The sequence below is a fragment of the Ammodytes marinus genome (assembly GCF_949987685.1).
Source record: "Ammodytes marinus genome assembly, chromosome: 22".
NCBI classification, from domain to species: Eukaryota; Metazoa; Chordata; class Actinopteri; order Uranoscopiformes; family Ammodytidae; genus Ammodytes; species Ammodytes marinus.
In genome coordinates, this window is record NC_137226.1 from 7,555,113 (window position 1) to 7,576,862 (window position 21,750).

Sequence of the window (21,750 nt, forward strand, 5' to 3'; positions counted from 1 at the left end):
GTTAGCTTCAGCAAGTAGAAGCTTCAATAGCAAGGTTATTCTACATTAGAAAAGTATGAAAGTGTAGTTGTTTGTCACTTTTTTTTCTTTTTTTTGTATGGATTTTCTTTATGTTTACCTTTTTCATCCGCTACTGCAATATCGGTATCGAGTCCGATATGACTGCACTCTATCTCGGGCTGTCAACTCTACTAACTCTACAACTGTCTAAATAATTATGTTAGAAATTAAAAATGTAAGACCATATATTTGTGATATAACACATAAAAAAGTAAAGAAATTAAGCAATTAAAAAAAAAATTATTCTGTATTCAAACCAGTTCACATAAACCTTTATGCAATTTTGTAAATGTTTTGCTCTTTTAAATTAGAATTGCTGTGTTGCTTAAGCCTTCCTAACCTTAAGGGCCTTTCCCACCGCCGCGCGGCAACCGCCCTCTCAACCGCCTCCTTGCCGGAGGACTCCACCGGTGAGCCCGGCGTTTTGAGAAGCGGCTGCTGCCTCGGCGGCCATGACAGCGAGATGCTTCGGTGATCGTATCGTTGATATAGCCCGACCAGAAGTCCACCACACTTATTTCTCTCTTTCTCTCTCGTATAACGATGTTATAGTCTCTCTATATGAGCTTTTATGAAGAATAAAAGTACAGAGAGAAAATACAGTTCCGTCTAAAAAATATTTCCCCTAGAAAATCGTCTTCAATCACTGGTCCACATGTTTGTGTTCAACGTCGAATATATATCCAATCTTTTTTAAACGACAGACACTTTAACATTGACTTAAAACATGGTAGATCCGTGTTGTTTATGTCTGTACTCCGTTTGCAACGACGCCTTGTACTCCCGCCTTGCCGCCGGGCGGCTGCCGCTGTAAGTTTCAACACGGGGAAAGCTGAGCGGTTGGGGAAAATCTGCGCGTGTTCACGTGGGCGGCAACCGCTTCCTGGCCCAACCGCCGCGGCTGAACCGCCTCCCTTGCCGCCTTCCCTCAGCCGCCCTTCCCTCATTGAAATGAATGGAGGCGGCGGCGTTGCCGCGCGGCGGTGGAAAAGGGCCTTTACACATAACATCACCACCACCAACAAAGAAATGTATGATAATTATAATATCGGTATCGGCTTACTACCTCAATGTGATGTTTTTGCACTGAACAAGGCCTGCACTTAATTCCGTTGCACTTGTTACAATGACAATAAAGATATTCTATTCTACTGTATATCCAGACCAGAATCCAGATCTTGGAATCTTATTCTACTGAAAAATAGTGGATCGGTGCATCTCTGACTGCAATACCGACTGACTTTTTGTTCATTGACTGACCGCAAACCTTATGTGTGTGTCTCCCGGTCACAGGAGCGATCACCAGAGACTGTCGGACATCTTTGTGCAGAAGGGCCCGTACCTGAAGATGTATTCCACCTACATCCGCCAGTTTGACAACAACGTGGCTCTTCTGGACGAACAGTGCAGGAAAAACGCTGCCTTCACCGCCGTGGTCCGAGAGTTTGAGGTAAGAGTTGGAAATAGGGGGCTGTGTGTTGTTTGCTCCTACAGTTTGTTTGTGTGTGTTTTTATTGAGTGGAAGTTGTTATAATTCTACCATTTTGGTTAATGAGGGTTTCATCTTACAATTAGTCTCACTATTAAATGGGTTATCCTTTCTTAAGTAATGAAGTATTTTCTTTGACATGATTTTTAAAACCTTTTAATCTGCCACTATGTTTTTTTTATTATCATTGTCTGACCAACAACTTAACACAAAGCAGAGTTATCACATTAAAATGTTTGTTTTTTTCAATCTAGATTTGAATGTAGATTATGTAAAATAGTGTAAAATGTAATAGTGTGTCTGTGTATTTGTGTGGGGTTTTTAAAATGTTATTATTTAAAAATAACCGTTTGTTTGTTTGTTTGTTTTATATCTCAGATGAGTCCCAGATGTGCCAGTCTGGCTCTAAAACATTACCTGCTGAAACCAGTGCAGAGGATCCCCCAGTACCAGCTACTGCTCACAGGTAAACAAAATAAATTAATAAAAAACTTTTAATTTTTTTTGTTTTTAACACTTGAAAAGGCACTTTGCAAAGGACAAGGTAGCCTAGTACGAAATGCATACCGTACTTTGGTATTTTATTGTTTCCTCTTTACTTGAGATTTCAATAAACTATAACAACTTTGAGAATATACAACAACTTTGACTTTTTTTTTCAACACTTTACATGTTCAGGTGTGTCCTTTGTGTGAGAGATAGACGGACACACAAGACGTGAATTACTTGTATTATGAATCAATAATAATTATCCATAAAGACAGAAAAGAAAATCCTTTACATTTTATACTTATTGATCTTTGCCTGTGTAATATATATAACACTTGAAATGATCAAGGAACTCACAAATGACGAGGTAGTCCAAATTTTAAACTTTACTTTGTTGTTTGATTTTTAACCTCTTCTTGAGATTTCAATAAACGTTTATATTTTTTTTACAAAATGAACCAAAATGCTGGCAAAAAAGAGGAAGATCTTGGAATGGTAAAAAGAATAGATATGAAAATCATCACCATGGTCATATTACCATTATTAATCTTACAAACTCACTTGACTCAACACATATTCACTCCTAGTTCTGGTCTGTTCTGCAAACGCCTGTTCAGTGAAGGTCAACGGTTTATTGAATCATGGCTGTTTTTTTATTGACACCACGTGAATGCAACCTGGACTGAAGTCATGTCTTTCTCTTCTGGCTTCAGGTTTAGGTTTTGGTGCAATACTGGCACCTAGTGGACGGTAACCAATGAAACATGCACACTGAACTTCAACCCTTTATAAATGAACAACAGTGCTACTAAGGGCCTTTACTTGACTACAATGTTTACGCCTCCACACCGGCGATAGCCAAAGGCCGGAGGCGTTATGTTTTAGGGTTGTCCATCCATGCACGCCATTCTTGTGAACCCAATATCTCACACTTTGAGGGATATTCTTAAAAGTTTGCACAAATCAATGTCAGCTCTAATTCATGTATGAGCTGATTAGATTTTGGAGGTCAAAGGCCCAGGTCACTGTGACCTCATGCGTTATTAAGTCAAACAAATATCCAAGCACTTCTTCCTTCAATCTTATAAGATGTTTTGTTATACAGTCTGTCACAAATTACTATGCAAATTGGAATTAAGTGTCATAAACATTTATTTGTTTGTATTTAATTTAAACTCATGGATGGTATTGTGTCTCAGGGCGCTTTGGATCATTGAAATCAATCTCAGACACCTGTGATAATCAGTTTGCTAAGTAAGCCCAATCAAAGGAAATCTACTTAACAAGGACGTTCCACATGATTAAGCAGGCCACAGGTTTCAAGCAATATGGGAAAGAAAAAGGATCTCTCTGCTGCCTAAAAGCGTCAAATAGTGCAATACCTTGGACAAGGTATGAAAACATTAGATGTTTCACGAAAACTTAAGTGTGATCATCATACTGTGAAGAGATTTGTGGCTGATTCAGAGCACAGACGGGTTTGTTCGGATAAAGGTAATATGAGGAAGGTTTCTGCCAGACAAATTCATCGGAATAGGAGAGCAGCTGCTAAAATGCCATCACAAAGCAGCAGACAGGTATTTGAAGCTTCTGGTGCCTCTGGAGTCCCGCAAACCTCAAGGTGTAGGATCCAGAAGTTTGCAGTTGTGCATAAACCTATTATTCGGCCACCCCTAAACAATGATCACAAGCTGAAACAGTTGCAGTGGGCTCAGGAATACATGAAGACTAATCTTCAAACAGTCTTGTTTACTGATGAGTGCCGTGCAACCCTGGATGGTCGGAGTGCCTAGGGCAAGTGAACGAGGGCATGTTGAACGGGTATTGGAACGCAGGGCTGGTGTGGCCCCCATCTCCCCCTGACCTCAACCCTATTGAGAACCTTTGGAGCATCCTCAGGCAAAACATTTATGAGGTTGGGAGGCAGTTCACTTCAAAACAGCAGCTATAGGAGGCTAGTCTGGCATCCTGCAAAGATATTCAAGCAGAAACTCTCCAAGAACTCACAAGTTCAATGGATGCAAGAATTGTGAAGGTGATATCAAAGAAGGGGTCCTATGTTAACATGTAACTTGGCCTGTTAAGATGTTTTTGATTGAACTAAATATGACCTCCTAATGCTGCAAATTCAACAAATGACCATTTTTATTTGTTTACAACCTATAAAATGTTTTGAAACTCTGTTGTGCATAATGATTTGGAACAGTGCATTTGGAGTTTTTTTTATTTTTGAAAAAAATACTTTTATTATTGGGAGGTTTGTTCAATAAAATTCAAAATATACTCTAACGGTTGATGACTTGAAAATTATACTGACTGTGATTTGCATCGACTATTTAGGAAAATCTGGGAAAATCTAATTTGCCTTATAATTTGGAATGCAGTGTATTTGTTTTCTCTGTCTCCCCCTGGTGCCAAGACCCATAACAATTGTTTATCATATTTCTTTATCTGCTCAAACCGGTTTTCTCTCTTCCAGATTATCTGAAGAACCTCCCAGAAGACTCTGAGGATTATAAAGACACACAAGGTAAGAAGATACTCTCCATCAGTGTGTCACGGTACCATCACTTGTGCTCTAGGTAAATAGACACACTAATATTCAATGTTCTTTTTCTCCATGCAGCCGCCCTCAGCATAGTGAAAGAAGTGGCCAACCATGCCAATGATATTATGAAGCAAGGGGTAAGAGCTTATTTCCAACACACCGAACTTTAAAAGTGGAAAATTAAACCCTACAAGTTTTAGCACTGGCAGTACCCACATATGAGGGAAAAGCACTTTGCTGATATTATAGTGCATAGATGTTTTTGACTGAGTGGCATATACAATTACTTGAGGTTGTGCGGATTTTTTGGGATTTAAAACCTTGATAATAGTGTAAAAAAAATATATACTTTTTATCAAGTAAAATACAAAGATATAGAAAAACTGAATATTGGAATGGTGGGTCTCATTGATATTTCAAGTTATTTTCTTGATTTTCTTAGCAAACTTACTAGTGGGCTGCAATATTGGAATGACGTCATCAAAATACATCTAGCTAAGCCTCACGTTGTTGTTGTGTTTCAGGATAACTTTCAGAAGCTGATGCAGATTCAGTACAGTTTCAATGGCAGCCATGAGATTGTTCAGCCGGGAAGGGTAAGTCAATAAAGAAACCAAAGTAAATAAGAGCCAAGTTAAGTTTGACACTGTTTATTCTAGAGAATTAACACCTGCGTGTTGATTCTCTCAGGGGACTGGCACACAGCCGTATTACTACCTGACTTTCACATAACTTTCCTTTTGTGCTTGTTTTAACGAAATATGGGTGTGTGTGTGTGTGTGTGTGTGTGTGTGTGTGTGTGTGTGTGTGTGTGTGTGTGTGTGTGTGTGAGAAGTTGTTCTCCATAATCGCTGACTTCAACTTCTAAATCTGCCATTATGACCATCCAACCATCTGATATCATGTCATCTTCACCCACAAACTAAAAGATTTAAATTATTATTATTATTATTATTTTTTAAAGTTTATTATTTAGTTGTTGAAGACCAAACGTGTGTGTGTTTGCAGGTGTTTCTGAAGGAGGGCACTCTGATGAAACTGTCCAGGAAAGAAATGCAGCCGCGGATGTTCTTTCTGGTGAGCGAAGAGTTGAAAACGTTACGCTTCACGTTTGTTGCTTTTAAACATATCTTTCTGATCTTTTTCCTTTGATAATTTAATCTAAAAAAATAAGTCTTGTGTTTTATTTTGTTTCTTCAGTTCAATGATGCGCTCATGTACACCACCCCAGTCCAGTCCGGACAGTATAAACTCAACAGTGTCCTCTCCCTGGCTGGGATGAAGGTGAGAGACACACTGCGTATACACCTCACTGCTATAGTGGATTCATTTTTTCACCAGGTCTTAAAAATGCATTTTCGGCTTGTTTTTAAGTAGAAAATGTATCTTAAACCTGACAATTTAACAACACATGTACAAATCCTTCTGTAATAACCTTCAGAATAGTGCTAAGAAAGATTTTGGAAAGCTAAGTTGATGGTTATTGCTTTAGAAGTTGAGATTTTTGGTTCCGAGTATTAAAAAAAAAACAGATGTTGAGATAATGGCCGTTAAAGATTGTTGTAAAGTAGATATACAGACGTAAACAGAAAACGTTTAGTTAAATAAACACCTTGATGTACATTAATTTGGACCTTTTTATAAATAATTGTATAAAAAAAGACATGTTATCGAATCAAAAATCTAAAAATTAACCAGTGCTTGAAAAAACTATATTGGTGCCTGCATTGTCTAGCCTTAAATTCACTTGTGTTCGTCTTCACTGAAACAAATGACTTATTTTGCGTTTGAGCATGACTCTTACATTTGAAATAGTTTTCTGTTATTAATGGATGTCTGGCGTGTTTGTTCCAGACCAGTAAACCGAGCCAGGAAGCCTATCAGAACGAGCTGAATATTGAAAGTGTCGAGCGATCTTTCATACTGTCTGCCAGGTCAGCACACACATACAGATACACACACACACACACACACACACACACACACACACACACACACACATATTTATACATTGAATTGTATGCTGATATACAGTATTTATGTGCTCACAGCTCGGCGACAGAGAGGGACCAGTGGTTGGAGGCCATAGCCAAGGCAATAGACGATTACACAAAGAAGAAAATAACATTTATATCCAGTCGGAGTCAAGAGGAGGTAAAACTATCAATCTGAGTTGATCCTTTTGAAATGTTCCTACGTCTAAAATAGTAAATGATATCAAAGTTGGTTGTCACAATAGCTTTTACAAAAATCTGATTGAAAATAAAACTTAGTTAAGAAAACAGCCCTTTTACTGTCTTTACCGTTTGACAGGACTGAATGGCAACAGTCATTGTTATTATAGAAAGCTCAGGACGAGAACTACCATGATTGGTTCAAAATACTTATGCGTCATATTAAGAGCATAGCCTGCCTCATCTAAACCAAATTTCTGTAAAGTTTATCAAACTTAAATGACAATATCTTTCATTTGGATTGATAAATATTCCTAACTCTTTTCAGATGCTTAACTATCGTGAAACTAACTCTCTAAAGGATTTTGTGGATTTGGGTTCACAGGGGGCTTTAAGAAATTCACTCTTAGTGCGTTCAGAATTTACCCATAAACCTTTCTCGTCTCAGGCAGAGGGAGTGGTGATTGACAGCGGGGCCCCGTTGGGTTCCAAGGCTCCAATCTGGATCCCAGACCTGAGGGCCACAATGTGCATGATGTGCACCTGTGAATTCACCCTCACCTGGAGGAGGCATCACTGTCGCGCCTGTGGAAAGGTCTGTACCACTACGACTCTATTACCGCTATACTCTTATCACACTGTATTGGTTTTCACAGTCTTCTAACATCACTTATATATACATGTGACACTGCAGGTGGTGTGTCAGGCTTGCTCTGCCAATAAGTTTTACCTGGAGTATCTGAAGAACCAGCCGGCGCGAGTGTGTGATCACTGCTTTGTCAAGCTGCAGGAGAATAGTAAGTAAAATGGATTTTTATTTTAAGGTATTGTTCTTTTGGTTGATTTATTTAACAAATCCTGTGAATTATGTCCCAGTGACAGAGACAGAATGTGAAACGTATATATTTGTGACCTGTTTTTAAATATTTATGTCTTCATGATTGCCACTAACATAGTAGGCTGGAAAGGCCTCTTTATGGGATTTGTTAACAAAAACAATAACACAAAATATCGTTAGATTTATCATTTGCCCTTTAACATGATCTACATTGTTTCCTTGTGGTAGAAGTGTTTAGTTTTTGTCTATTTAATGAATACATTTTTTTATTTAAAATTTTTTTTAGGTGACCGCTGTGCCTCAACCTCTGTGTCTCCCATCAAACCTGGAGCTTTCTCCTTCACTAGAAAACAGAAGAAGATTCCAGCTGCACTAAAAGAGGCAAGGCACATAAATCAACACTCACGCTAAATCGCTGAGTACTTTTTGGTGTACCTTATAGTCTTATGAATTTTTTCATACACTGTGTAGCTATGTGAAGTGACCTTTTTTTTTTACTTTTTTTTTCAGGTATCCGCCAACACGGAGAACTCGTCCATGAGCGGCTATTTAAACCGTTCCAAAGGCAACAAGAAGCAATGGAAGAGGCTTTGGTTTGTCATCAAGAATAAAGTCCTGTACACCTACGCTGCCAGCGAGGTACGCACTCTAATACAAATCCTATGCCGTACGTACATACGTACATCTGTCTGTTCGTCTGGGCCATTCTTGTGAGCACAATATCTCATGAACACTTGGAGGAATTTTCATCAAACTTTGCCCAGATGCCGATTCTGACTAAAAGATACATATTGTGTGGTCACCGTGACCTTGTACAATAAAGTAACTTCTTAGATGTTAAACCCTCTTGCCCCCCACCTTTTCTACTTTCACCGTTCGGCAACTGTGCCTCGCGGACGCATAAAACCAGCAAACCATATTGCTAGTGTAATAAAACTTGGTGTTATTTCTCTACCTGTTTTTGATTGGCTAATATTTTCTCCCTCCAGGATGTGGCAGCGTTGGAGAGTCAGCCCCTTCTCGGGTTTTTCCTGCGTGAGGAGAAGAACGGTCCGGCCCAGAAACTTCAGTTCAAACTGTATCACAAGAACACGCTATTCTACATCTTTAAAGCTGACGACATCCCGACTGCACAGAGGTCAGTTACAATGGGGAAACTGGGCCTTCAAAATTGTGATCGTATAGAATTCAATTATTGATTGATTTGGCAACAAAGTCTGGATTAGTATGCAATGCATAGTTTAAAAAAAAGGAATGGCGGACTACAATGACATTAAATTCAATTATAGACCAATTTTTATAATAAGCAAAACTGCAGGGTAAAACGACATCAATTACTTTTGGTCAGGGAGAATTTTGCAAAGTAAAAAAAGTAAGAAGAAATATTTCAGATGTTGAAACATTTATTTAGTTTTATTTATGTCATTATTTTTTTTTCGACTTATTCAAAATATAGTACAAAAAAAGCCAAAATTTGTCAGATAAACATTTTTTAAATTGCAGAAAAAAGAGAGCATTTTTTTGACTTTTGTAATACATTAAATGACTATATAGAGCGATTATTACGGGAAAAAATGATAAAACAACACAAAATGGAATTTGATTTCATGAAAATCTTAAGGATTGTAACTTTAAATTGTATTGAAGTATTTTTTAATATGTCGGTCCCTTGTCTTTCTAGATGGATCGAAGCCTTCCAAGAGGCAATGATTCTTGAACAGTGACTTGGTTGTTACAGGAGTGAAGTCGGAATCACTCACAGCCCCGGAGCCAGTTGATAAAAACAACCTACAACCTTTTTGATTGATCTCAGGTCAAAGGTCACGAGCTCAGGAATGACTCTGTATGGACTGTTCCCTTTAAACAAATCGACCCACCGCAGACAGAGAGTCAAAACCAGACTGCTCAACCCTCAAAGAGCTGGATTATGTTTCTCTAAATGCATTTTTTTTTGTTAAATGTTATGCTGATCTGAAGTCAGAGTTAGTACTGTGTGACAGCTGTGGGTCGAATGTCAAGTCCAGAAGCATGTGTGTATGGAAGTGAGACAGAACAGTTGTCAGGCATATTTGAAGCCCTTTGGAAATCCGAAGGAAGTCTGGGAGATATTTTTAACTTCAAACGGATGAAGGAATCACATATTGTCCACCTTCATTCGAGCGTGTTGATAATCGGTTACAATCAGTAGTTTTTAGTTTTTGCCAAGTTGAAATCTGAATTTTAAAGGTACAGTGTGTAAAGGAAATTGGTGTTTTTTTTATTTAATTTAATTGGTGATACCATCTTTAGTAACCAGCATTTTGTCCTTCAAGGCCACCATAGCTTCTGTAGAATTTTCTCAGAAAGGGTGGCGTAGAGAAAGCCCATTGCAATCTAGTACTTTTGCCACTAGCCTAAATACACCTTTATTACACACTGTACCTTTTTAAATAACTCTCATCATAAAGTTTACCCAAATGGTTAGATAGTTCAACTAAACGTACGTAAAGAATCGCTGATATTCAAGAGTTTAATGATGTCACAAAGGTGGGATTTTACTGTGAAAATCCAGCTTCTACAGAGAAACAGGAAGTTGACGTTCTGATGATCTCTCTGGTTAAGAGATTTTACTCCTTTTTTTTTTTTTTTTTTTTTTTCTCTTTAATTTTAACATACAAAACATTTCAAATCGTGGGCTATAAAAAATAACAAGATCCTGGAGAAAACTGGAAATGTCATGAATATTTTTTTTGTTTGTTTTTTTTTTCCCCATTTTAGCCATTTAAAAGTGGTTAACGGGTAAAACTGTGTATACGGACAGGACATAGCATCATTGACATTTTTTTTTATATCAAAGCCAAGAGCTAATATTTATAAATAGGAAGATTTTATTGTTTTAGAAAAGCACAGGCTGCCTTGGGAGAGACAGGGTTTGTTGGGAGATATCATGTTTCCATCAAAACCTTTTTATTCTTTTAAATTTAAAAGAGAACTGCTTACAGTAAAAGGGTCTTTTTATATAAGCAAATTCTGTGGAAAGTTTGCATGAACTATATTTCTAAGGAAATGCTCAAAAGGAAGAAAAGATTTTGAATCTCGATGCTTGTATTTGCAGACGATTGTGCCTCTTTTTTTATATCTCCTGTTTTGAGATGAATTGCAATAATATAGGTGCTCTGTTTGACACAATTCTGACACTAAATAACGACAATACGTTTAAGAATCCAGTTCAGTTTGCTACTACTCACTGTCTAGCCCCAGGGTATTCTGGGTTTGTAGTTTGTATAAGACACAAGTCTGTTTTGTTCTCAGTTAAATTGCCATATGTTGCACTACCCAATCATGGCAAATATACGGAAGAGGATTTTGGGCCACATGTGTAAATGTATTTGAGTTCTGACTTCATTCTCAGAATTCTACATTTTAAACTCAGAATTCTGATCAGAAAAAAGGACTATGCACATTTTACATTTTTATATAGTTTTTGTTTTTGATTATTATTGTTTTGCCAACTGAAACACTACACTTTCCTTTGGAAATAAATAAAACTGATTTTTAATCTAGTTTTTAATCTATGTTTATGCTTTATTCTCACGATTCAAAATTCATTTTTAGATGTGTTCTAAGAATTCAAAACTCATTCTTAGAATTCTACATTCATTCTCAAAAAAAAAATAATAGTGTGTGGCTCTAATCCTCTTCTGTACAATGAGTTTCCCCCAGAATCCTTTTTTGTATTTTTTATAGTGAAGGAATAAAACAATTAATACTGTAGGTAGGGTAAAAAAAAATGCATTTCTTCATGACTGTACATTAACATTTTGTAAACATCCACTCTATCAGAGTTAGAGTCTCCTATAAACAATGATTCTATAACTGTCAGGCAACAGTTTTTAATAAAATATATAAATAAAGATATAAAAATATGTATCTTGTCCTTTGTTAATTTCCTGTGTTTGTGACTTTGAAGGGCGAGTAATCACAGTGTGGGCAGCAGTAGTTAATTTATTGTTTCTATTTGGCGATTAAAGCTGTACTATGTAAGATTTTTCATTTAAAAAGTAGATTATTTAATATTATTTTTCACTGCCATTTTATCTACAATAACCTTTCCACTTATATTTGACTGTGGCTTGACTAGACTTCTTCTCTAAGTACTGCTAAGTATTTGTTACCTTTATTTAAACAGGTAAACACATCCCCTTCACACCAGAACATGTAAATGGGAACAGGTCTCCCTTGAAAAAGAGTCTCCGTTCTCAATTGAATTTACCTGTATCAATAAAGGTTACCTTTTTTTTCTTTCTTTTAAACTGACCGGTTTTCTGGGCCCCTCAGCGTACCCCTCTCCCCCCTCCCCTAATAAAGCAAAACTGCACATTTCAGAGTGGCCTTTTATTGTGGCCATTCTAAGACACACCTGTGCAATATTCATGCTGTCTAATCAGCATCTTGATATGCCACACCTGGGAGGTGGGATGGATTATCTCAGCAAATGAGAAGTGCCCCCCTAACACAGATTTAGTCAGATTTGTGAACAATATTTGAGAGAGATGGTCATATAAAAAGTTTTAGATTTTTGAGTTAAGCACACGAAAAATGGGAGCAAAAACAAAGTCAACAAGGCTACACCTCTCTACCGTTCATTAAATAAACAAAACAAACATAACAATTAGACATTGATAATGTCTTTGGGCTGACAGCCTATGTTGTTCCTTCTGAAGATGTATGTGTAACAGATTATCCAGATCCGGGAGAGCGCAAATAACAGCGTGGGCAAGGCATAGCCACGTCCCTGTTTTATGAAAACAACCTCCCGTAGACCATATTCAATTTTACATGGATAATGGATTTGAGTTCTTGGCAGGCCCGCCGACACAAATGGCTGGGCCCCTGAAAACCTCCAGTCAATGGGCCCCCCTTACTCATACTTTACTTGTATCAATGTGTGTGTGTGCGCTCATCCCTAAATAAACACATATATGTATTTGTAGATAGACTAACTATCTTATCAACCAGCGACGTGCAGCGAGAGTTTGGGGAGCAGTGGCTCAAGTGAGAAAAAGGACTCTTTTGTGATTATTACACTGTATATGTTTTTAAAAATAGTAGCACATTTCTGACTTACTTACCAATTTATTGTAACAACAAAGGACACTATTACAGATATTGCCTATGCTGCGGGCTGCCCCTGAGGTGCAGTAAAGAACTGGTCAGACATCATTATGGTGTGACACCTGGGTCTGGTCTATGCAGTATGTTCAGTATGTGACATGAAACTCATGGAACATTTTTCAAATTGTACCTGGCTGTACCTGGAAAACAGAGTAATAACCTTGTCAACTTTATAAGAATTAAGAAGAACACCTGTTTTCTGTTTAACCTGAGAGTTCAAATTAAATGGATGCTGGGCTGAAAGATTCTACAATTCCTGGGAGAACAAATGGATATTTATTTTGTGATAGACACATTACTACAACTAGGTGTGAAGCCAACAAGGCATACTGTATAAGGGGTCAAATTATAAATTATACAAGTTCCCTGGCCAGCCTCCATTCCCCCTCAGCTCAGCTCTGTCCAGTCCACCTGCCCTGGGTAAGGGTGGGGGAGTACATCATGTTATGTTTAAAAGGCATAGGTAATCTCTAGCGAACACTTGGCGAATGTTTGTTTATGTTTATACTAACCACATTAATATTTGTCTCTCAGAGCAAGTGCCCCGCCTAGCCCGTTCCCCGAAACTTCAAAATCGTAAATATAAACAGCTAATGGCTCTGAGCCAGGCTTTTTGAAATTGGTGTTAGCGACTTTTTTTTCAGCGTGCCGTGCACACAGGACGGACATAAAGCGGAGGGTAGCAGAGGAGTAGATATTGGCATTTTACCCAAATTACAATATTTAAAATGTTTGTTTCGTCATTATGGTTGTGCAAGTTTTAAATGGTTATAGTGAATATTTCTGATAGGTTATTTAATGTTAGGCTCATTTAGGTTCTTGGCCTCTGAAGACAATGGGCCCCCCAAGGGCTGTGCCCTGGTTCTTGGTACTACAAGACAAAATTATGAGGACCATGTCCCAGGAGAATCTTTCATTCATGTAGATGACTATTCCACCCCAAAGGAGCTGGCAGAGAGGCTACTTTACCTGGATCAAAACAATACTGAGTACATGAGATACTTTAACTGGAGGAACAAGTTTGAAATACGTAGGCCTTTGTATCCCAGAGAACATGCTTGCAGATGCAGAACTTGTGCTTACCTACAAAACCACAGAGAATACCAACCTTTTCATGATTTTCGCAAATGGTACTGGGGTTAACAGAATTTATGTTTGTTTAATTTTTTTCTTGATGTAAAGCACTTTGGACACCTGCTAGTTGCTGTCAAGGGCTTGATTGATTGGTACAGTTTGCTACTTGAAGATATTTTAGGATCACAGGGTTATTTAAGGCATCGTTTTTACAGATACTCTATTATTTGCTTTGTAGTTATATAATGTTAATTGCTGTTCAATGTATTGGGGAAAGAGCAGCCATAGAAAAATATGAGTGAAGGATTTTTTCCAACTCATGGATAGGCATCAAAAAAAAATTCTGCATGACTAGATATATTCAGAGGTGAGAGGGAATGTGTATAAGGACAGAATCCAAAAAAGTATGTCTGAAAGAAAAGTAGATTTTTTACCTCAAAAACAGACTTTTGATAACTTCTTCTTGAAGTATCTGATGATGTGGCTCTCCTTTTGAAAGAAAGGAGGGAAACTGATGGAGCACGAGCACAGTGAGTGTCATCCCTCTAGCTTGTTTCTGATTGGAGGAATTCAAGGTGTTACAACTGTACCGGGTCTCCCCTACTCATTGTAGCACTGAACTGTTTACTCTTTAGATTCCAGTTTCTGCCAATCCAACACTTTGACACGTCCTTTTCTGGCAGTTAAAACCTCTTCTTTGAGTTGTGACAAAGGGAGAAGAGTTGTCTTTTTTTTCTACTGTGGCATTTACAGGATCTGCATTCACTCATCAGTCTTGCAGTAGCCTACTTTTTATTTTTCCTTCTTCAAGGTGAGATTGCTTTTTGTGTTTCTCATCATTATTATATGAGCTGTGCTGTAATTACCTGTAGGCTACATAAATAAGGAGTTAAGGTTTTTTATCAACCTCTACTAGTTTGAAAGGTGAAAGTAATAAGTATCATTCCTGTGAGAATTGTTTTAAATATCTCTCTCCCATTGTATTGAACAAAGCTGGGGTGTGTGTGTTATTATTTGCATTTACTTTGATTAACTAAAGGTCATTGTTCCTTCAGTCTCTGGATGGCTTCAGAGGAGGACTAATATAATAATTATATAATATAATCATTAAACATTTTAAATTAATACACAGGTTGTATTGAACATATTTTTTTCATGACTCATTCATCAGGGGAAAAACAAACCAATGTCCAGATTGACAATTAAAAAAGGGACTTATGTATTTATTTTGCATTAAAAAAACATGTTAAACGCATTAAACTTCTGTAGGGTTCTTACTTCTAGTGTCAGGGTTTCAGGGAAACGACAAACAAGAACCCAATTGCAGGACACAGGAAACAGTTCAGATTCAAAAATAGATTTTAATGAAGTGGATGACAAACCAGGTAGTAAGACAGCGTGGCAAACAAGTCCAGTTGGGGCAGGCAAAAGGGAAAGTCCAAAGACAGGTCGAAACACGAACAGGCAAGCAGGATCGGAACACAGGACAAAATCTGAATGCTGGAAAGCTGGGTGAACACACTAGGACAATCTGGCAAGTGACTGAGGGAAATGGACTGGTATATAAACTGAGGGGCTGATTAGCAGATGGGGAGCAGGTGAGTAAGGGCAAGCCAGGTGAATGCAATTAACAGGGAGTGCAGAGCAGGAGGGAGTGGCCGGGTCTGAAATGACATGAAAGTTAGAAAGGAAACCAGGAAAACAGACATATGAAAACAAACTAAATACTGGTTGAAGTTGTGACATCTAGACTACTTGAATTTTGGTTGAGTAGGCTACTATCTTTAAATGATCTTTTCTGCTTGGTTGTTACTGTATAGAGAGAAAAAAATGCACTTAATAGTAGTGATGGGCAAATGAAGCTTTTATGAAGCATTGAACCAGTTGAGCCAATGTTTCGAAAATAGGTTCATTACTCGAAGCTTCAGTGACAGTGACCTCTGCTGGCGAAGTGCGAGGCTGCAGTGGATTCATAGTATCCCTGCTTTTAAAATAATTTGGCGCACACACATCCCACAAACCCAAATACTCAATATCATGATCTATTCACGAATAAAGATTGATCAAAATACAGATGTCTAAATTGTTCTTAAAAGGATTGGCCTAGTCCATGTCCAAATAGGCTAACTGATTTAGGCTAGGATATAATTGAAACAGCATTTTATAAAAACCTACAATATAATGACCTCTGCCACCGACCGGGATTCGACCTCTCAGTCGGTGTGTTATCCCCTAGCCTAATCTAATTAACATTTCGAATAGTTTTATTGCATACTGAACACAACTCCCGAAAACGGTTGTAGCGCCAATTGTGTGATAATTTTTTCCATTAAATAATTTGGCCGTGCCGCGGTGACCGGCTGGCTTTGGGCAATGTTGGTTGGGTGTACTTGAGTAGCCTAACTCTTAATTATGTGGGATGGGGAACACTCAAAGATTTGTATTGAGGTAGGCTGCCTTAGTTTTTCAACGGCTTAATAAAATGTAATGTAATGTAAAAAATGTCGCAGAATGACATAACCAATGTTGTTGTTTTTTTCTATTGGTATACTATAGACAACACAAAAGTACTCAGAACAGGCGAGCCCAGTTTTCCCCCAATCTCTGAAATGATATAGCGTGCATACAGACCATACAAGCTGTAGTTTGGTCAGCCTGTGTGAGTGTAAGGAAAACTAGATGTACTTCTATGCAGTCAGGTAAACAAAAAAACGTAGGCCTATTTATAAAAAAGTGTCTATCAAAAACACCCCATTAAAAAAATTAGGTATTCATATGTTAATAGAATGAACATGTGAATACCTTGTAGAAAAAATATATACTCTATTTCAAAAAGAACATGTGTGATTGGCCCATAGAACACACCTTGCTTACACAATCAAACAACTGCATTATACAGTATAAACATTATTGTATTAAATACCCTGTCTGTAATCAATGGATCTCTTCTTTCTCCAGGGGTGAGCCATGTCCCCGTCAACCTGCTGCTTGACTACTCTGCAACCATATGTCCTCCGCAGCCTAGTGGTGGTGTGTTTTCTACTGGTTTTCTTCGCTTACATCAAGTCTGACTTCAAGTTGCCATCTTTCAACTTTTCACAAAATGTCCGTCCTCCCTGTCCTACAGTTCAGTGTGCGAACAGAACACTGACCCAGGACTCAAACAAGAACTGTTCCAGTGAGCCGCACATTAACCCTCATCCCAATGACACCCAGAAGACTCAGGCTGCAGCAGTGGACACTGAGCCTGACACCATTTTATTGATCTGGATGTGGCCGTTTAATAGAACGTTTGATATCAGCTGCAGTCAATACAATATCCATAACTGCAAATTGACAGACGACAAGAGGCTTTATAGTAAAGCCCACGGAGTTTTCTTCCACCACTGGGGCATTAATGGTTTTCCCCAAGAGCCACGTCCGTACTTTCAGAAATGGGTGTGGTTTAATGTGGAGTCACCTGCAAACTCACGGAAAATCCCTGGGATAGATAACGTATTTAATGTAACCTGCAATTATCGTTTAGATTCAAATATCCCCATGCGTAATGGGTACCTGGTGCCGAGGCCATCTGAAGTTGAGAGTTTCAGACTGCCAGCAAAGGACAAGTTGGTGTGTTGGATTGTGAGCCACTGGAACCCGGGGTTTAAGAGAGTTCAGTTCTACAACGAACTGAAAAAACACATCAACATTAGTACTTATGGAAATGGATTTGGCAACCGTATTAGTAAGGAAGACTATTCGAAGATAATTTCTAGTTGTAAATTCTACCTGTCCTTTGAAAACTCTGTTTGCAAAGACTATATCACAGAGAAGTTGTACAATGCTATGAATTTGGGAAGTGTACCCGTAGTTCTTGGTACTTCAAGACCAAATTATGAGGACCATGTCCCAGCAGAATCTTTCATTCATGTAGATGACTATTCCACCCCAAAGGAGCTGGCAGATAGGCTACTTTACCTGGATCAAAACATTACTGAGTACATGAGATACTTTAACTGGAGGAACAGGTTTAAAGTACAAAGATCTCAGTTTGCCGGAGAACACGCTTGCAGAACTTGTAGTTACTTACGAAAAAACAGACAGTACCAAACTATTAATGATCTCAACAAATGGTACTATGGTTAACATCGCTGTAGCAAAAGGAGCATTTGCCAAATGAAATGTCAGTCTGGGACACTGACAATAATAGTCCCAAAGACAGCAGTAATTTCATCTGAATTGTTGTGCATGGACAACACACGTACGCCATCAGTATCATTTATAAAATGCTTTGTTTACTCACATCCAAATTCTATTTTGACTTTTTTTATTTTTTATTTTATCAATGGAGTCATATTGTCAATTTTTCCATACCTGCTCCCAGGGGCGTCACTAGGTTTTAGGAACAGGGGGGGGCTTAGCCCCAAGGAGATGCACAGAATGTGAGCGAACGTTTAATTTCACCAGAGCCGGCCCAAGCCTTCAGGGGGCCCTAAGCGAAATATGATTGGGGGCCCCTCTCCAATTATAGCGCTGCTGAAACTATAGATCTTTGTTAAATATCATTCACACACCCAGTGTTTTCTGCTAGTGCCTCCACTGTGCAGCTGTGCGAAAATAAGAGCCAGCTGAGATCCTTACCCTCCTAGGGGGGTCCGGGGGTTTGCCCCCCCGGGAGATTTTTTTAACTTTTTTAGAGTGAAATGCATGAATCTGGTGCACTTTGAGAGGAAAATTAAGAGGCTAAATCTGAGGAATTTTGTGTGAACAAATCATTTGGAGACACTGGGTCAGATGAATTAGAAGCTATTGAAGAAGGACACATGGATTTTCCATAAAATATTAATATAAAATAAAATATTATGCAGGGTCCTCTGGGATGGGCTTGGAGCTCTTTTTCTTTTACGGAACATATTTCTCTGTAATATAATGAATGCATTTAAATGCAGTGAGAGGAACGAAGCATAAGAACTCTTGTCCAGCTATCTTTTTTTCCACAGACGAGGCTGAAGGCTATAGACTATACACAGTGCATGGGCAACTGAGGCAGCCCCATTTCCAATTGTTTTTAAATAAACTCAATACACACTGTGCATGGATGTGAACGTGACATGATCAGATAATTTCGGATTACCTCCCAGATGAACTGATTACATTTTTAGGCTATTAAATATCTAGACCAAAACATTTTATCCCTTATTTTGTATGATAACTTACATTTGCATAATATGATGTTAATATCAAACACACAAACTAAAAAAAAAATATATATATATATATATATATATATATATATATATATATATATATATATATATATATATATATATATATATATATATATATATATATATTAGAGGTGGGCATAGATTATTTTTTTTAATCTAGATTAATCTAGATTAATTTTGGAATTAATCTAGATTAATCTAGATTAAAATGGCTCATTTGAATTCATTCATAATATGTGTGTGCTCCCTAAATAATGACTCAAAGTAAGTCTTTGAGAACGTGTTTCTCAAGCCAGGTGGCGCATCAGACCAGGGGCTCATCTCCTGTGCAGGTGCACACCTAATGCATCAAGTTAACGCGCGTGCAGAAAGAGGATGTCACGGAACTCATGTCCGTTAGCTTTTCAATATAAGACTGTCAAAATAAAAGTCCCGCAAAACAATCGTTATTTTGGGGATTAACTTCTCCGCGTGAGAAATTTGAGTTGTAGGCTAGCGTGTGAGAGTGTGAGCTGGTTGATATGAGTGTGTCTCACGGCCAAAAGGGTGAGACTTGGCAGCTCTGTCAGTTGTCAAACAAAGCGGACGGACGTGGTCTCTATAGCAACGAGATCAGCTGAGATATCACTGATAAAAAAAAATATTGTTTCCATAATGATTTCCATAGCCTTAAGCCATAGGCTAGCCTACATGTTGTGTAATTCAGTGATTTTCAACCTTTAATGAGTCGAGGCTATGCATTGGCTTTGGCGATTTCCCTTGCCTCTTTTTTTTCTCTCCACACAAAGCTCTCCCATTGCACACACGCATGCCCCGGCCGCTTCCGAGAGCACAGACTGTTAGAACTCCTACAGTAAACCAATTCCGCATTGCACAAGGTGCAAACAACCTTGGTCTTGTCGAGGTTTCCATTGGGAAGCTTCTTAAAAATACATTTTCCCTGAAGCAAACCCGGCGGCTTCCTAGCTGCATCCATGTGAGCACGTTACGTTTGATGTGGTACACAGGTGCGAAGTCGGACTCGTTCTGACTCGTGCACTACAGTGCAATTCGGCCAGGTATACATCCGCGCTAAAATAAGAGGAATAAGAGATTAACGGCGATATTTTTTTTATATAAAAACCACCGTTGGGCCATTATCGGCGTTAACGTGCTGCGTTAACGCCAGACTCTTATCGACGATAAAAAAAATATCGCCGTTAATCTCTTATTCCACCTGTTCGGCTCAGGGAGCCAGTCATTTGTACAGTTCAGCTTGGACTCGGCCGTAATGCTGCTGCACACAGACACACACACACACACACAGACACACACGCTGCATGTTAGAGACGAGGGGCGAAGCTTCTCTCACACACCCGCCGCTCTCTCTCTCCATCACTTGCCCACGACACAATCGGGTATTGGAACGCAGGGTGGGTGTGTGTGGCCACCGGTCGCCACGTGACTATAAGTTTCCAAGTTTTAAACAACTACCTCTTCAACGTCACCGTACCCGAATCCTAAATATCCCCATAGCAGACGCTATATTTCATCGGGGGGAAAACTTTGTTTTGCGCCACAGTTCAGACTCGGCCGTAATGCTGCTGCACACACACACACACACACACACACACACACACACACACAGACACAGACAGGCACACACACACGCTGCATGTCAGAGACGAGGGCGCTACCAAAAAGACGAGAGGAGCGGTTGGAGCAGTTGGAGAGTTTAGAGACACATGCGCACACATTTATTTACATAAAATCGCAATCGCAGTCATTTGTGCAGTTATGTAAAATGTTTCACTAAGGAAAATGACAGAAAAAGTAACGCACAGTGACTTTGATGAGTAGGCCTTACTTTAATCTGATTACTGGTTTGGAGATAGTAACGCGTTAGATTACTCGTTGCTGAAAAAAGAGGTCCGATGCCGGTAACGCGTTACTAAGTAACATCTTGTTGAACATTATTTATTTTCATCACCAATTATCATAGTAGAACAGCTTCCTCAAGCAGTTTGTGATGCATGTTGGAAACAGGAGATGAGCCCCTGGTCTGATGCGCCACCTGGCTTGAGAAACACGTTCTCAAAGACTTACTTTGAGTCATTATTTAGGAGCACACACATATTATGAATGAATTCAAATGAGCCATTTTAATCTAGATTAATCTAGATTAATTCCAAAATTAATCTAGATTAATCTAGATTAAAAAAATTAATCTATGCCCACCTCTAATATATATATATATATATATATATATATATACATATATATATATATATATATATATATATATATATATATATATATATATATATATATATATATATATATATTTTTTTTTTGGAGGGGGCCCCCCTGGCAGCATTAACAACAACAACAAAAGAAAAAAATTCACAGCTCCGCTCCCGGTACACACACTGCAGATACCCAGGTACCGAGTGCAACCTAGGTTGCAGGGAAAACGTGGACTGGATTTCAGTGTAGGCGTGCTCTATATGAACAAGTGGAATGGAATGGACTGGATAACGACGCACTGACTCTGACTCTCTACCGCTTCCACTATGAAGTCAAGGGAAACTAAGATTCATGATCACATTTAAGTTAATAATAGCTGGTTTATTTATTTAAACTCATAGTCTGGACACATTATATATATATATATTTTTTTTAAATAAATAAACATAAAATTATTTAGGGAGGCTTAAGAATATTTTAGGGGGGCT

The 21,750-nt window shown here is 38.4% G+C and overlaps 2 protein-coding genes across 2 annotated transcripts in view; both read left to right on the plus strand.

The window, feature by feature from the left end:
• fgd6 (FYVE, RhoGEF and PH domain containing 6) overlaps nucleotides 1-11,457 on the plus strand; it is a 23,928-nt gene extending 12,471 nt beyond the window's left edge. The window contains exons 7-21 of the mRNA XM_080050902.1: nucleotides 1,354-1,510; nucleotides 1,928-2,015; nucleotides 4,518-4,568; nucleotides 4,665-4,723; nucleotides 5,111-5,182; nucleotides 5,595-5,663; nucleotides 5,787-5,870; nucleotides 6,441-6,520; nucleotides 6,638-6,740; nucleotides 7,209-7,355; nucleotides 7,455-7,557; nucleotides 7,885-7,979; nucleotides 8,109-8,237; nucleotides 8,588-8,736; nucleotides 9,280-11,457. Of these exons, the coding sequence (XP_079907028.1) occupies nucleotides 1,354-1,510; nucleotides 1,928-2,015; nucleotides 4,518-4,568; nucleotides 4,665-4,723; nucleotides 5,111-5,182; nucleotides 5,595-5,663; nucleotides 5,787-5,870; nucleotides 6,441-6,520; nucleotides 6,638-6,740; nucleotides 7,209-7,355; nucleotides 7,455-7,557; nucleotides 7,885-7,979; nucleotides 8,109-8,237; nucleotides 8,588-8,736; nucleotides 9,280-9,322 (1,429 nt within the window). The 3' untranslated portion in view covers nucleotides 9,323-11,457. The remainder of the gene's footprint in view (nucleotides 1-1,353; nucleotides 1,511-1,927; nucleotides 2,016-4,517; nucleotides 4,569-4,664; nucleotides 4,724-5,110; nucleotides 5,183-5,594; nucleotides 5,664-5,786; nucleotides 5,871-6,440; nucleotides 6,521-6,637; nucleotides 6,741-7,208; nucleotides 7,356-7,454; nucleotides 7,558-7,884; nucleotides 7,980-8,108; nucleotides 8,238-8,587; nucleotides 8,737-9,279) is intronic.
• A 3,058-nt stretch (nucleotides 11,458-14,515) lies between these two features.
• Nucleotides 14,516-18,020, plus strand: LOC307268652 (4-galactosyl-N-acetylglucosaminide 3-alpha-L-fucosyltransferase 9-like). Its single transcript, XM_080051369.1, has 2 exons — nucleotides 14,516-14,637; nucleotides 16,785-18,020. The coding sequence occupies exon 2, from the start codon at nucleotides 16,794-16,796 to the stop codon at nucleotides 17,952-17,954; it is 1,161 nt and encodes a 386-aa protein (XP_079907495.1). The 5' UTR covers nucleotides 14,516-14,637; nucleotides 16,785-16,793; the 3' UTR covers nucleotides 17,955-18,020.
• Nucleotides 18,021-21,750: the final 3,730 nt, after the last annotated feature.